Source organism: Lycium barbarum, chromosome 5 (assembly GCF_019175385.1).
Source record: "Lycium barbarum isolate Lr01 chromosome 5, ASM1917538v2, whole genome shotgun sequence".
NCBI classification, from domain to species: domain Eukaryota; kingdom Viridiplantae; phylum Streptophyta; class Magnoliopsida; order Solanales; family Solanaceae; genus Lycium; species Lycium barbarum.
The window spans coordinates 128,955,880-128,971,772 of NC_083341.1; the positions used below are offsets into that span (position 1 = coordinate 128,955,880).

The 15,893-nt window shown below is 34.9% G+C and overlaps 1 protein-coding gene across 2 annotated transcripts; it reads left to right on the forward strand.

Annotated features, from left to right (window-relative positions):
- The first annotated feature begins 1,353 nt into the window (after nt 1-1,353).
- LOC132642715 (uncharacterized) lies at nt 1,354-3,442 on the forward strand. 2 transcript variants are annotated; one of them, XM_060359778.1, is made up of 5 exons: nt 1,354-1,539; nt 1,625-1,828; nt 1,930-2,022; nt 2,128-2,229; nt 2,841-3,442. In XM_060359778.1, exons 1-5 carry the CDS (start codon nt 1,375-1,377, stop codon nt 3,282-3,284), a joined length of 1,008 nt encoding a protein of 335 aa, XP_060215761.1. In that variant the 5' UTR covers nt 1,354-1,374; the 3' UTR covers nt 3,285-3,442. The 2 variants fall into 2 exon arrangements, with proteins under 2 accessions (XP_060215761.1, XP_060215760.1); XM_060359777.1 differs by having other exon boundaries at nt 1,355-1,539; nt 1,622-1,828.
- Nucleotides 3,443-15,893: the final 12,451 nt, after the last annotated feature.

Here is a 15,893-nt window from a genome sequence, read left to right on the forward strand (position 1 = left end):
ATATTGGTTGCTGGATTTCTTATTCTTAATCTGCTTCTTCTCAACTGGTTAGTATCGCATTGATGTAATATCAGTTCCTTTGTTGTAGTTTTCAGCCTTAGTTTACGCATTTGATGTCATTTGAATGCTCCCTAAATTTCTTAAACTCAATTATTTTGTATTGTATAGAAGAAGGCAAACATTACCATGAATGAATTGTTTTTCCTTCTCTCTTTTTGTTCTTTTTTTGGTTGTTGAGGGATGCAGATTAGTGATTTCTAGATTTTAATTTGTGTTAATAGAAATAGGTGTTGTAAAGTTTGATGAAGTTTTTTTCTTTTCCTTGTTGTGCGGGTAAGAGGTGCTTATAAAGGCTCATCAGGGGTGAGTCACTGTTAAAAAGCTAGCTTTTCTTCTTTGGTTTAAACATCTGGTGAGTCTTCTCAAGTGCTAGTAGCTTCCTTTGCTGGTCACTCCCTTGTTAGTACTGATATTGGTTTAATACAGTGATAGTCACACCCATTTATGCTCTGTATTTGCGCAAGGATTTGACTCATTTAGTTTGAAATTTCTCTAAGCTCATCAAGTTGCATACTAAGGAAACTAGTTTTAATTGGTGAAATTATCTTCACACAAAATTGTGTCATGGAAATAGAACTAGGACCTGTTAATCTACTTGGCTTGTTTCAGTTTATTCTAGTTGTCCTTGTAGTGTTGTCTTCTCCCTCTTTTCAATAGATTTAAGTAACTTAAAGTTTTGTATCCTTTAAAGTAACCTCTGCATGAAAACTATCATATTCTAGGAGACCATGAAAAGAAAACGCAAGAATTCAGCTCAAGCACTGTTGGAAAGTCTAAGAGGACAGCAAGCTGATAATAATAGCCCAACTTCTCAAAATCTGCAGCAACAAATTAGTGGTGATCAACTTGATGCCCAACATGAGAATGAGAACATAGAAACCCCTACACTCAGTGATGACAACTTAAATTCTTTTTCAAGCTCTAATGAAGCTAACTCAAGCAGAAAGAGAAAGAGGAGCCCTTACTTGTCAATATCAGAGGTTAGAGATAAACTTAATGCAATTGTTGAATTGAAATAATGGAGTTTGATTGGTTGTTTAAAACTGTTATATCTTGGAAGTTTTTCTGTTTGCTTGTTCTTGTTTAGGTATGGAATGTGTGTTTGTGTGTGAAATGAAGACTCTAACTCTTCATCTTATGTTGTTGTTAACAAAAGAATTGAATTCCACTTTCCTGGAAACATAAGAATGCAATTCCGCTTTCTCATTAATGTTGATGATTGCTTGTTAAATGATAGGTATTTCGACTAGAGAAATTACAACTCAAAAGATGCAAGCAGATCGAGTTTGGAACTTGGAAAAAAATAAAACAATTATGGTGGAACTCAACGGGGATGGACAAGGAAGTGATAATGGTTCAAACTTGCTTGTTAGATTTCTTGGCAAACTTTCTCAAAAGTCAATAATTTGTCCAATATCAGTTGAGAGATGGGATAGAATGCCAGACGCGAAAAATCGCCTACAGTGGCAGCTTATTGAGGTAACTATCTTAATTTTTTCAGGTTCAATTAGTATATCTTTTTTCATTAAATATTGGTTCATGAATGTAAATTCATTTGAAGGAGAATTTTGAGTTTGATTATGCTGTTGGAATTAAATGGGTGATGCATACTTTACGCGATAGATGGAGGGCCTATAAATATACATTAAGAAATAAAACCTTCTACCCTAACAAAAGTAAGGAAGAGATACTTGCTAATCCTCCGGAATACGTGGATTCTATTGAGTGGGCTGCTTTTGTGCATCACTATCAAGAAGAGAAGATGAAGGTAATTGTTCTTTCATAAAAGTCTAGTTATCTCACTTAATTCATGTCCAATAAAATCAATATATATATATAATTAATTAAATTGATCTTTGAGAATCGCAGAAACAAAGTGAACAAAATACAAGAAATCGAAGTAAACTTAAAGTCCCGCATGCCGGTGGTAGCAAAAGCAATGCAAGGAGAGGTCGTCAAATGGTAAGTTTCTTTACCTTGAATTTTGTTTTGAAAATCACTTTATTATACCAAATAAAATGTGTTGCATGCTACTTTGTTTTTTAATCGATACTTGATTAATGATAGGAGAAAAAACATGGAAGGCCTGTGTGCCGAAGTGAGGTTATTTTGTCAACTTTACTGAAAAAGAATGGCAACTATGTGAATGAAGAAGGGAAGATTATAGCTGTAAGTTCCAAACACTTATCCATTTTCAAATTTCAGTTATAATGTTGTTTTCTGGTGATAATTTTCTCAAAAATGGTGTAAAAAATGCATCAACTCTGGTTTCCCTCCTGAACTCAATAGCTGACTAAGTAAGTGAGTGTGGAGTGCTGAACTTGAAAAATAGGAGTAGGATTTTGGGTGCAACTACTATTTTATCTCACCAGTTATGCATTTTGACATGCTAAATGTATAGGGAGTGTGTGTTTGTCCTTTTTTTTTTTGTTGTCCTTAAGGCATGAGCTGTGTTTTAGGCTCTAGAATGTTAAAATATGTTAAGTACCAGTCTGTCCTTGGGTTTTAGCCACACTCTTGCCATCTATCTGATAGGATTCAATACAAACTTAATACTTACTATTTCTATGAAAACATTCAGTGTACAGTTACAATATATATAGAAAACATTCAGTGTACAGTTCTAATAACTCTAATGTCCAGAACACCCCACACTTCTAATTGCTTTGCTTTCTCCTAGTTTGTAGTTGGACTTCTAGTTTAGTGATAATGCTTTCTTTTCCCCTGGGATGTTAGCAGCATTGGTATGAAATATCTCATTTATTTTCTTTTACTTGTAGGATAAAATATCGGAGCATTTATCTCAAGATCAAGAACATGCTGTCACTTTAGGTGTTCCGTTGAAGATATTGGCTCATCCTAATGATGCTATTGGAAAGGTATATGGAGCTGAACATTCTGGTCGTGTGCGTGGTTTGGGTGGTAATATTTGCCCCTCGACTGCTTTTGGAATGCCTAAACATTCAATTAGTCATGCGAATCTTGGTGGTTCTAGTAATATGTCTCATCTACGTGTTGAAGACCTAGAGAAGCATGTAGGAACCTTGAAAGAGAAGCTCATTGGATATGAAGAGACCAAAGAAAAACTTGAGGATACCAAGGAACAACTTGTGGAGACCAAGGAACGGCTTGCGCAAAATGAGAATCACTTGGCAACTCTTCATAGGTTTTTACAAGCTAAATTTGGTAGTGAGTTGCCTAGTTTCAACTTAGATTCTTCTTAGCCTTTTGTGCATAGTATGTTTTTGAACCACTAAATATGTAGTGTACATAACTTTTTGTATTTCCATTACACTAGTAATTGTGGTGGCTTTTTTGTCTATTCAACGCTTGAAACTTATGTTTAATTTGAGATATATGATAAGTAGAACATTGAAACTTTGATCTTGTGTATTATGCCCAATGTATTAGTGAATGCTTATCATTATGTATTGATACCAGGAAAATGTAGGGAAATAATTCTATTTAAAAAAAAAAAAAACTGAGCACATTTGCCACGGTTCAACTGTGGCTAAAAAGTATAACTGAATTTGTATACTACTTACATTATCCCTTAAATTAGCCACGGTTCTCGTGTGGGTAATTAAAAATTCCAAATATATTTTCATTTTTCTGCTGCAAAATTTAGCCATGGTTGGACCGTGGCTAAAGATAAAATAAACCATGGCCAAATAAAGGTTACCACGGACGCAAAAACCGTGGCTAATGCGCGAGCGACGCCCCTGATGGGCACGCTTGTAACCGTGGCTAACTTACTGTGGCGAGATACTGGTAGCCACGGTTTAGGTGCCCTTTAGCCACGATTTTTCGCGTGGCTAAATGCCGCGTTTTTTGTAGTGAATATAGCCTTTTTTTTTATTCAACAGCCACGCTGTATTTCGCTGTATTTCACTGTATTTCAAAAACGCGAGATACAACTGAAATACAGCCAAAAGCAGTTACGAATTGTAAATCTTCAACTTATAGCTATAACTTGTTAGAAGCTGTTAAAAGGTAGTTATTTGTGTAAATTTTACTTTTGATTATGTGCCCCATTAATCAACTTAGATTGACTCAACTCTGATTTAAAAGTGGCAAATTCAGCCTAAACTCATTTGAAGGGCAATAAAAGAAAAAATTACAGTGCCCTTATCAAACGGTGTAATGTAAAGTTGCTTCATTGGAGAATTTTTGGTAATATCATTTCATTGAGAAGATAATTACTAAAATCATAAATAAATAAATAAATAAATAAAAGAGCGAATCAAAGATCAAATACTTGTAACCAGCTATTTTCCATGAAAAACTAACCAATAAAGGTAGACTAACCAATGGGATTTTTACACCATACATCAGTCCAAAGTGGGCCATTACAAGGAATAGCCCTAATTTTTGTTTTTAACAAAAGTTAATCACGCTAAACAGTGTATAATTAGTGTGTATACAGTACATGAAGATTATATATTTATTATACACTTGATATATACTTATTATACATTGAATACATCTATTTGCACGAACTACAAAAGGTACAGCTAGATGCGCGTAAAGTTTTGGGAAAACATCACTATTTGGCCGCCAATCCAAACTAATTACCCGCGTATGTCCCCTCCCAAACTATTTTCGCTTCTGCCCAGCCCAAATTAATTACCCGACGTGGTCCCTCGCCCAAAATTCCTCCTCCATGATATCATCGCAGTATATTTGTATATCATGACGGTATCATGGAGGACTAAGAGAAGGACTGAAGCATCTTCCATAATATTATCTCGGTATATTTATATACCATGTTGGTATCATAATTGGGGGGCATCTCGGGTAGATACTTTTGATTTTTTCTGGAGGTATGAGTGGGTAATTATTTTGGTTTTTTGAGGGGCCATGCGTGATCTTTCCCCTAAAAAATTTTAGCTGCTTGGCTAAAATTATAGACTTACCTCAAATATTCGCGTATACCTTGGCCCATCGAGAACTTGTCCAATAGGCCCAAACGTTTTTTTTTGGAAAATTTATAGCCCATAACTACCTCTAAGACTTATTTATTAGTAATAGCTACCTTTTTTTTAAATTATATTTGGTAGCTTAATTATTTATCGAATTACCATCTATAACTTGTTTTTGTAACTGCAGTGTATTTCTATCTCTCCCACTTACCCACAATTTTTTTTTTCAAATATTTTTCTCTCACCTATCAAATATATTTTCTCCCTCACCCCTCTTTCTCTCTCCGTTCCATCTCCTAGTCTTTTAAATTGATTTTCTCTCACCTACCAAATTTATTTTCTCCCTCACCCCTCTTTCTCTCTCTCTCTCTTCCATCACCTACCCTAGATCTCATTTTCTCTTACAAATCAGAAGAATCCTACAATAGTAGCAGTAGCCATGGTCGACGACGGAGTGAAGCTTTGTTAAAAAGAGCCATGGTCGACGACGGAGTGAAAAAAAGAGCTCTAACAACGGTGAAGGACGACGGAATGAAGCTTTATTAACTAGTCCAATTGAAAGTCTTTATCTCTGGATAACGTCTTTTTTTGTAGCAATCTGAGACGACTTGCTTCGTTCCCATGAGAACACCATTGATGAGAGTTGTGGAGCTTCATGCCCACCAAGCGTTTGATAAAATGTTTCAGTATATTTCAGTGTATTTCAGTACATTATTTCGCTGTATATCAATGTATTTATCTTTTTTGTGTAAATATAGTGAATGTTCCAAATATAGAGCCTATTTTTACTACACTTTGTTTTCACGACTTCTGTATTTCGCTGTATTTCAATGTATTTCTAATTTATGAAACAGTTTCTGATATATTTCATTGTATTCCATTGTATATACGCATACCACAACTTTATATTTATTTAACAATTAACCATATTTCATTATATTTCAGTGTATATTTTTCTGTATTTGGAAGTTTTTAGATCTTTAGTAGTTTTTTAATTCAAAAAGTTTTGATTGCGATAAAAGTTGAGAGAGATTCGTAAGCTTTGTTGGAAGAGCAACCGTTATGCGTGATTTATGGGAAGTTTTAAATTGAATCCCAATTTTTTTTTTTTTTAAAAGTTCCATAAATAGCGCCTGATTTTACTCTTCAGTGATTTGTGTGAAATATGATTGATTTAATTTGACTTACTATTTAAAAAGGAAAATAATATTATGTTAAAAAAATAGCCTATTTTTTAAAAAATATGTTCCAAAAATAGAGCCTAAATTTACTCTAACGTGTTTTGTATTTTTCTGTATTTCGCTATATTTCACTGTATTTCAAAAATGAGAGATACAACTGAAATACAGCTAAAAGCAGCTACGAATTGTAAATCTTCAACTTGTAGCTATAACTAGTTAGAAGCTATTGAAAGGTAGCTATTTGTGTAAGTTTTACTTTTTTTTTTTTGTTTTGGGCGGTTTGCCAGATTGTCCTTCGCTGGGGTGGTCTTTAATTTTGACCCCTCAAATCAGTGGTCTTTAATTTTTACCCTTCGCTAAAAGCCCCTTAATTTCGGGTTCAAATCCCTGCTCAGTGAAAAATTAAAAAAAAAATCGCAAGGCATAAGTTGGGTTTCAAACTCTACCTTAAGGCGCAAAAAAAAAAAAAAAAAAGCTGGAATTTTGCAAACCTCTGCCTTAAGGCCTAATTTTTGCCCAAAGTTAGGCCTTAAGGCAAAGGTTTGCCTTAAGGTAAAAGTTTCCCTTAAGGTACAGTTTCGCCTTAAGGTCCAACTTATGCCCTTCGAATCCAACTCATGACTTGCGATTTTTTTTTAGCTGAGCCTGGATTCGAACCCAGGACCTTTGGGTGTTAAGCGAAGGACAAATATTAAAGAACACCAATTTGAACGGGACAAATTAAAGACCACCCCAAAAGAAGGGCAATCCGCACATAATTTTTTTTTGTTTTCCCTTTTCTTTTGAAGAAAAAAATATCATATATGGATAAAGGTGTCAACCTTTGGATTATGTAGTGTATTTTTATCTACAAGCTTACATCCGAAAATTTAAATAGTGATCTTTTTTAAATTCAGAGGGTGAAATTTTTACACTGAACTAAGGCAGATTATTAGTATTTGCCCTATAAATGCGCAAGAGAATAATGACATTGGAATGACATTATGGAGTGTTTTGTGTTTAAATTATCATTTTTCGGATATCTAGAAACTAAATGATCAAAATAGCTGAAACAAGATATATCTCTATGTTATTGTGGAGAGAAATGATAAACTAGTCATTTGTGTTTTGGTTGATATATATATATATATATATATATATATATATATCGTGATTTGGTTGATATATATATATCGTGATTCTTTCGATGTATATATATTGAACAGTTCTAGTCTTTTATGTCTTACAAAATTGAGTACTTTTGATTGCCGTTATATTTAAAATATGTCTTTTTTTTTTTTTGACAAAACTAAGTCGTTAAAAGTACGTGAGCCATTTAAACTGAAGAAATCATCGGAATGGACCCATTCATATCCTGAGAAAAACCCTCCGGAAGTTAATTGAATCCAGCATACGCGTAATTCACTTATCACAATAAATAGCTAAAATTGGAGTTTTTTTTCCCTTAAGGTTTGAATTAGGGGAAATGATCCGGAGATGATTTATTCTAATGAATATACTCAGTTTAACTGCCTACGTATTTTTGACGCGCTAGTTTTGTAAATATAAAGAACTAAAAATATCCAACTATATATTAAAAAGACTATTTTAGACCAATCCTCGTACATAACAAAACTACTTTTGTCGTTTTCTCTATGCACGGAGCGATGAATATTGAAATAATATGCAAAGACATTATAGACTTTCATGTCTTAAAGAGTAATATGATCTTTAGCTTAAAACTGTTAATAACTTGATCCCATCATTTTTATCAGTATATGTCCACATGTTTTGTACTAGGATCAGCCCCACGACCACTGGATACATTGTACTGTTAATTCTTTTTTTTTTTCTTTACATAAAAAATGGAATAAGCGATTGGTAGGACTGGTTTAATACGAATACATATGCATCAAGAATTTGTTTGTAACGACCCAATTTCAAAGCAAAGGCTTGCGATATTATTTTGCGCACTTGTTTGAAAAGCTTGTTTTATTTCTATTGAGGGTTGACTTAGTGAATTAGAACTATGTTGGGGATTCCGATGCCACGGGTGAGTCCTTAGCGAATTTTTACTTATGTGTGCATGTCTGGTTTGTGTGTGTAGGGCCTCCAATTGATGTCAGGATTTTGGGTGGAAACTTGGTGAAAAATCCGAGTTACTGGTTCTGATGCGACCGCTGCAGCGGTACTAATGAGCGGGAATTACGCTGAGAAACACATCGTGATGGAAATAAATTGTTTACATATATATAAAGGGACATTTGACAGAGGGTGAGGATGTGGCCTAGTTATGGGCTCGTGATCCGAGGTCAGTTCCGGAGCGAGTGGTACATAGATGCCATGGGTCCCCTGCAGGTCATGACTATTTGGGGAAACAATACCATTTAGCATGTGTGTACACGGTTGAGATACTTTCATTATTTTATTGCATTGCAATCGGACTCATGTTACTTCTGTTGTTGGCTGATGACTAAACTTATATCAACTCGGTGATTGATTGATAGTTGGACTTATCTTATTCATGTGTTGGCTGATTTCTGTTGATGAGCTTATTTGGTTATGTGCTGTTGTGCCTATCTGCCTATCTTATTGATTTTATGAACGTATGCATGATACTAATTTTAGTCGGCCTATGATATCTATTGGTACATAGTGTTTGTACTGATACTACCTTGCTGCACTTTTTATTTGAGTGCAGATTGTGTTCCAGAGACATCTTCCAGACCTCATCTCTAGTGTGAGGCCAGTTCCCGATTTGATTCAAGAGTGAGCTCCTATCCATGCCATGCTGACTGAAGATCTTTCTTAGTTGATGTCTACTTTCATCTAGACATTATTTACATTTATAGACAGTTGTTCATTCCTTAGACAATATGTTTTAGAGTCCTTGTACGATGACTTTCGGATCTTTGGGGTTGTAATAGTTTGATTTCCACACTTTTATTTATTGATGGCATGACTAGACAGTTTTATGATTTAATTCTAGTTATCGACTTATAATTCTTTAAAATGGTATGATAGTTGGGTAAGGGGATGGTTCGCCCACTAGGGGATTTGTGTGGGTGCCACTCATGGCAACTTGGGTCGTGAAATTACAATTAAAGGAGATGACATATTTTATTTAGTTAACTAACTACCTAATAGACAGATCAAGACACACAAAAAACTTATTTAAATTTAAATCGAAAGTGTCTAATTGGAACACCTTTTAGGAGTTGAAGTGTTCAATTGTAAAAAGGTTTTGTTCGTGCATCTAAATGGAATATCTTGACAAGTTCAAAAGGCTGACTAGGTATTAAACCTTAATTTTAGGAAATTGTAACAACCATTCACCATCATTTTGATTTACCATTTGGGTCTAAAAATTAGAAATCTTTTGCTCTTTATGTAAATACTTAATGCTTAATAGATATTTCAGTATTCTACTTTAATTTAGCGTATAATTGTATTTTTGTGTATAACCTTCAACTAAACACGTTTTGAGACTTTGGAGGTTCAGACTTTGGGCTAATAGCTTTGTGAGATTGGATATTTCGGAACCTAGCAAGGTTTTGGCTGTTGAGGCGAGGTTGTCTCTTTTGGAGCAGATTAAGGTGCTTGAGAGGACTATTCAGGTGCTCGAGGACATGTTGAGAGCTTTTGCTATTGACTTGGTGGTCATTGGACCATTTCTTATCGTTGGCAGAGTTCACGTACAACAACAATTATCACTCAAGTATCGACATGGCACCGTTCGAGGCTTTGTATGGTAGGAGATGTCGTTCTCTGATTGTCGATGTTTTCAAGGTGAGACCTTGGGGTACAAATTATTTGAGAGAGTCCTTGGACAAAATGAATTTGATTCAGGAAAAGCTTCTGGTATCTCAGAGTAGGCGAAAGGAGTATGCGGACCAGAAGGTTCATGATCTAGAGTTTATGGTTGGCAAGCAGGTTCTGTTGAAGGTTTCACCCATGAAGGGTGTGATGCGATTTAGGAAGAAGGATTGAGCCCGAGGTTTATTGGTCCCTTCGAGATTCTCCGTCGTGTTGGAGAGGTGGTATACGTGTTAGCTTTTCTACCAGGCTTTTTAGGTGTTCATCCGGTATTCTATGTTTCCATGTTGAAAAAATACCATGCAGAAGGTTCTTATATCACTTAGTGGGATTCAGTATTGTTCGATCAGAATATGTCCTACGAGGAATAGCCGATAGCGATTTTGGATAGGCAAGTGAGAAAGTTGAGGTCTAAGGAGATTTCTTCAGTCAAGGTGCAATGGAAGCACCGTCCAGCTAAGGAGGCTACTTGGGAGATTGAGGCAGACATGCGTGAGAGATACTCCCAGCTTTTCACCGACTCAGGTACCTTCCCTTCGTTTCTTTCTCCTCCATTTGAGGACGAACGATTATTTAATTGGTATCTGATGTAACGACATGTTTGGTTGTTACGTGCATTTTGACCCTTCCCTTAGCCCCGTTAGAGTGATTTTACCCGCGGGGATGGGCGACCTTTAAGTGAAAAATGTTTGACCAATAGTTGACTTTTAGGTAAGAGGATTTTTTTTTGGGAATTCCGTCTAGGTAAGAGGATTTTTTTAGGAATTCCGTTGATTCCATGAGGTCTGAAGGGCTGATTATGACATGGTGGAATGTTTGGTTCGGTTCGCGAGGCATTCAGGAGCATTTTGTACTCTTGGTTAGAAACTTGGTTGTTGACACCTAATTTTGTCCCGTCTTTCTTCCAAATATTTATTTGCGTTTCTAATGTTTTTGATAGCTTAAGAATAGTCATTTATACTTTACCACAATTTCATTAATACCGTCGTTTTCTCATTATTATTATTATTATTATTATTGTTATTGTTATTATTATTATTATCATTACCATTATTATTATGATTAGCATTATGATCACTTTTAACATTTTCTACTTACCATCTTATGCACACACGCATCGCATTTACTTTTGTGCAATTAAACAATAGCGTTTATTTACTGTTGAACTTTAAAAAAATATTATCGCACGGCTATTACGACGTCATATAATTTTATTTTTATCTGAGTACTAATGAATATATACTTTTATAATAGGTAATACTTTAGCACGCGTTAATATATAGTTAATTAAAATGGGTCCTTCATTTAAATTTAGAAGCCCATTCGTCCAATGACCCAACCCATATTTTAAATTCATCAACCCACACCCGTCTAAACTACCCGACTCGGCCCATTTTCTCTTAATTGGTTCATCTCCTAAACCTAGCAGATCCGCCGCGCCTCTCTTCTCCCTCCCTCCTACAGACCATGCATGGTCATTTTGGGGAAGGGAATTAATGCTTCGTACGTCCCCATCACAGTTCAACGTTGAAGAGGTGATCTCTTTTCTCTTTCTGTTCTTTTCAATCTGAAAATCCTTAATGAGGTTTTGTCCATTTGTGAGTTCAAATCTTTTCTTTATCAGTTCCTTTTCATTTTCGGGTACAAAGTTTTAATGGATTTTGTCTCCTTCTTTCTTTTCTGATCGAGCGGTTGAAATATCCACAAAAATCCGAACGTTTGGATCTGGAGTGGAGCGTTTTTGACCAAGAAATCCCGCCCAAAAATTTCGAATCCTAGCAAACCCTAATCTAGATCTATAAATACAAACCCTTTTAGAACCTTAAAGGAGAGTACCTTTTTTAGCCGCCTCAATTCCCCTAGAAAATTTTAGTCTTCATCAGTCCCAATACTTCTTGATATTCATTCGGAATACCAAATTATTTTTATTCTCTTTCATCCCTGTTACTATTTCAAATCCGAGTGCATGCAAACTCGGAGATTGCAGTGTTTCGAGTGTATATTCGAGATTCAAGCCCAGTTCGCTGCACTCGAAAAAGGTAATTCCCCTTTCCTTTTATCGTTTGCATTTGGTGCGGTTTCTTTAGTTATTTGCAGTTAACTATGTGTTGTATTGGCATGTCCTATGGTTAAGTAAGTTTTATGTTGTTGTTTAGTTTAGTTACTATGTGGTATGGGTTAGATGTTATTAGTCTTAAATTTTACTAAGTATATGTTTGGTTCAAAATCACCTGAATCTGGCCACATGTTTAGTTAAGTTAATGAGTTAAAATCAACCTGTGTATGGCCCGGTTTGGATTTGTGCGAGCTCATGTAAAGTATAGAAGGGCATGCTGTTTCTACTCCTACATTAGCATACTGTCCATTAGGAATTTGTCTACTTGTGTAAGTGATTAGTTTGATTACATTGTGCCGGCTTGGATGTCTTGTTTAGTCAAAATTGCTGAGAATGCTTATGTAGCATGTTTGATGGTTTATCTGATCCCTATGTGATTTGTCAATGGCTGTTTGGTATCTGGTAGCTTAAAATCATGTTGACTGCTTAGATATTGAATAAGTAGTTGGTCTTAGTCTGTACCTAGTGGTTCCATTATACAATTTATAGTTGTTGTTCCTAGAAATGCCATACTCTTTGTCCTTTCATCAATGAATGCATGCCTTCCGCTTACTTGCTGGATCAGTCTACTCCCCTTTAGCTTTTAAATTGGACAAGATAAGAGTAAGTATTTCCTTATCCCCATTTCTGCTAGATTTCTGTGTGGGCAAACTAATCCGTGAATTAATGACATATAGGAGCAGACTTAGTAGTTTAGGTTCAACCAAAAGAATGATTGTTTGAATTGTCATTAAGAAGTCAGAGCTCTTACATGTGACTAAGTTTCCTGCCTTTTTTTTTTTTTTTTTAAAAACTAAGCAAGAATTAACATTAGTCTAGTCTTAATCACTCATTAAGTGTTTTTAAATAATGAAGTTACTGATTAATAGCTTATTTCTTTAGTATAATCATACTTCTTTAGTTCAGTAACCTCTTCTTATTCTTGTTGAGTGTTTCTTTTCTGTTTATGGCTTTATTTAGGTCCCTTTAGATCATTATTGTGCTCCAAAATTGTGTGTTTGAACTCTTGGAAGTGGACTGACATGAGTATTAAATAGCTGGTTGTTTGTTGAACCAAACTTTTTTTTTTTCAGTTCAAAATTTGGTCAAAGAATGTGTATTAAAATCCAATTATACTATCTAAACCTCTTAGTGAAGTTTGATTTCAAATGAGATAGTTGCTTGTCAAAAGGATAGAAAAGGTTTCAGAGAATAATGTGCGCTCACTGTTTTGTTAGTAAAAGATGATTTGAATAGGCTCTCTCTTTTGGTATTCTTAAAAAAATGAGGTAGAACAGGGAGTTGATAACAGATTTCTCTTAAGATTCAGCTTCAAATCTGTAATGCTACCTAAACTGGTGCTTGTTTATGTGCTTAAAGACAAAAATATGTCTTCCTAGGTAATGAGTAGTAACTTTCTGCAGCTCACTTGCGTGTTATGAGACAGTTACTTAGCTTCAAGACAATGCTGATCCCTAGAATGATTTGTCACTTTTTTTTAGAGTAATTGAAGTTCTCTTAGTTTAAGCACTATCCTGTTTGAAAGTTTTCTATCCATTGCATTCATTAATATTCACTTACAAATTCTGTTGAGTTTAGAATATTTTCAGCATCTTTAAAACTATCCTCTTGAGTGATTTCTTTACTTGTATCTTCACTGCCTTTCGTTGTTACCTTACCTGGTTTTGTGTCTGTACGAATATGTCAAAATGTTTGCTTAGGATTTGTATGAATTCCAAAGGTTGCGAGGGTACCTTGGCTAAGTCTAGTATATGTTAGAGTATGGTAAATTCATTCAGCTTAAGCCCTGTATATGTGGTATACTGCAGCATGTTTTTACTTGGTCTTGTGTGTGCCCAAAATTTACAAGTGGGCCTTGTCTGAGTTATATCTATGTTGAATATTGTGAAATGCATTTTGTCTGAGTCCTGTATGTTATTGTGTGAGCAAATATGCCTTGTTGAGTCGTGTATATATACGTATATGACCAGTATACCTTAGTTAATACATTTATGGGGAGATTAGTTGGTCATTATGGATTAAGTTTGAACCCTCCCCGATGTTAGCCATGCCTGAGATTCATGGAAATCCCTTGGAACTTGTGCAATGTCGGGAAGACGGGGGCAAAAGCTTTCCAATATTAACCTTCTAAGCATCCTTATGAATGTGTATACACAAGGTATACTTAAATATACATAATGTATACATAAGTCACTTGTTTGTCTCGAATGCTGAAATTGCTCTATTAAGTTGGGATGTCAAGGTTCTACTCTTGTCTACTATTTACGTGATGTTTTACTTTGTTTCGGCCATTGCTTTCCTTTTATTTGAAGTTCAGGTCTTATAAATCCCCATTTTACTAACCCCTTTTCTTTCATTTTTATGCATGACCCTCTCGTATGAGTCCAAGGGGCTCGTCTTCTTCCCGCATTCGGTGTTGGGCAAAAGCCCAACGTGATATTCCTTATCGAGTCAACCCCTCATCAGCAGTGTAGTAAAAAAAGATATTTTGGGCCAAAGCCCATATGGCAGAAGCAGATTGCAGCGGCCTAAAGTGGGCCAAACCCATTTAATTATATTTGTCTCATCTACTCTATTTTCCTTTGTGTATTTGATTTGTATTGCTTGACTGACATTTTACCTTGTTTTTGTTTTCTTAGCTTAGATGAATCCTAGCGGAATTCGTGGGAATCGTAGTTGTTGAAAGATTAAATGTGATCATTTAAAAACCTAAAAAATGTAATTAAATGTTTAATTAATCGCTAATGTCTACAAAATTTATAGTTAAACGAAATGATTTCTCAGAAAGACGCCAAAGGCTAAATAACAACAACATCTTTTCAAACAAATCATGTTGATTTCATAATATTTTAAATAATGAAGGTTTGGATCATTTTTTAGCAGACATCAAAATCCCCTCGGACTTCTGACGGTTTCTTCATATTTTAAATACCATAAAACCTTAAAATTTTACTAATGTTAATCTTATAATGATTTTTTTTTCAAATTGTTAGTTGGTATAACTTATTTTCCTCAAATATTTATAAAACGTTGCACAATCCCGCGCTTTCTTTAGTTCACTTATAACTAAAGTCTTTTATGCAAATTATTATCTTATTTAATTTAAATAGCATTCTATATCTCCCATTTTGTGATCTTGATAATATTTATAAGCTATTTTCTTAAATATTTAAAATTGCTATATTTGTATTTTCCTAGTTTTAATTAACTAACCTAAGTTTGGCCGGTTAACCGTATTTAAACGGATCTTAAAGGATGCCTTACCCCTTCCCTTTAGGATAATCAAGAACCCTTACCTAGAATCATTAAGTTGGGTGGACCGTTAATCGGAGTTTAGTTTAACTTTACCTTAGTTAATAATTAGGTGTTCTAATTCACCATTAAAATAATTAGGTGGCGACTCCTTAAAATAAACAACTAGGAATCACCAATATGTTGTACTCCGATTTGACCCGTTTAAAATGGGGTATAACAGCTTGGCGACTCCGCTGGGGACTTTAGGTTCTTAACCATAACAACTTAGGTTAATAATTAATTTATTGGATGTTTTGGTTATTTTTCTTTATTTTTGCCTTTATTATTGCTTTTATTGTTTCTCTTATGTGCTTTTAAATGACTTTAATTATTGTTTTTTCCTTATGTGAAATTTTCTATGTAATAATATGTTACTGCTTTCTTTAACTGGCATTCCGTTCATACTTCCTCCACTCTTGGAAAATTCACATAATTCACACACTTAAAGCGGTTTCGCGGTTCGCGGCCGTGCACTATTAAATCACCCTCTAGTTGGATCGATCTTGTGGATTTAGTCGATCGGCG

Excerpts from the sequence above, each read along its gene's own strand:
- LOC132642715 (XM_060359777.1), top strand. The coding sequence starts at position 1,375 with ATGGTGGAACTCAACGGGGATGGACAAGGAAGTGATAATGGTTCAAAC. Across the intron at positions 1,540-1,621 it reads TACAGTGGCAGCTTATTGAG|GAGAATTTTGAGTTTGATTA; the intron begins GTAACTATCTTA and ends ATTCATTTGAAG. Across the intron at positions 1,829-1,929 it reads ATCAAGAAGAGAAGATGAAG|AAACAAAGTGAACAAAATAC; the intron begins GTAATTGTTCTT and ends TGAGAATCGCAG.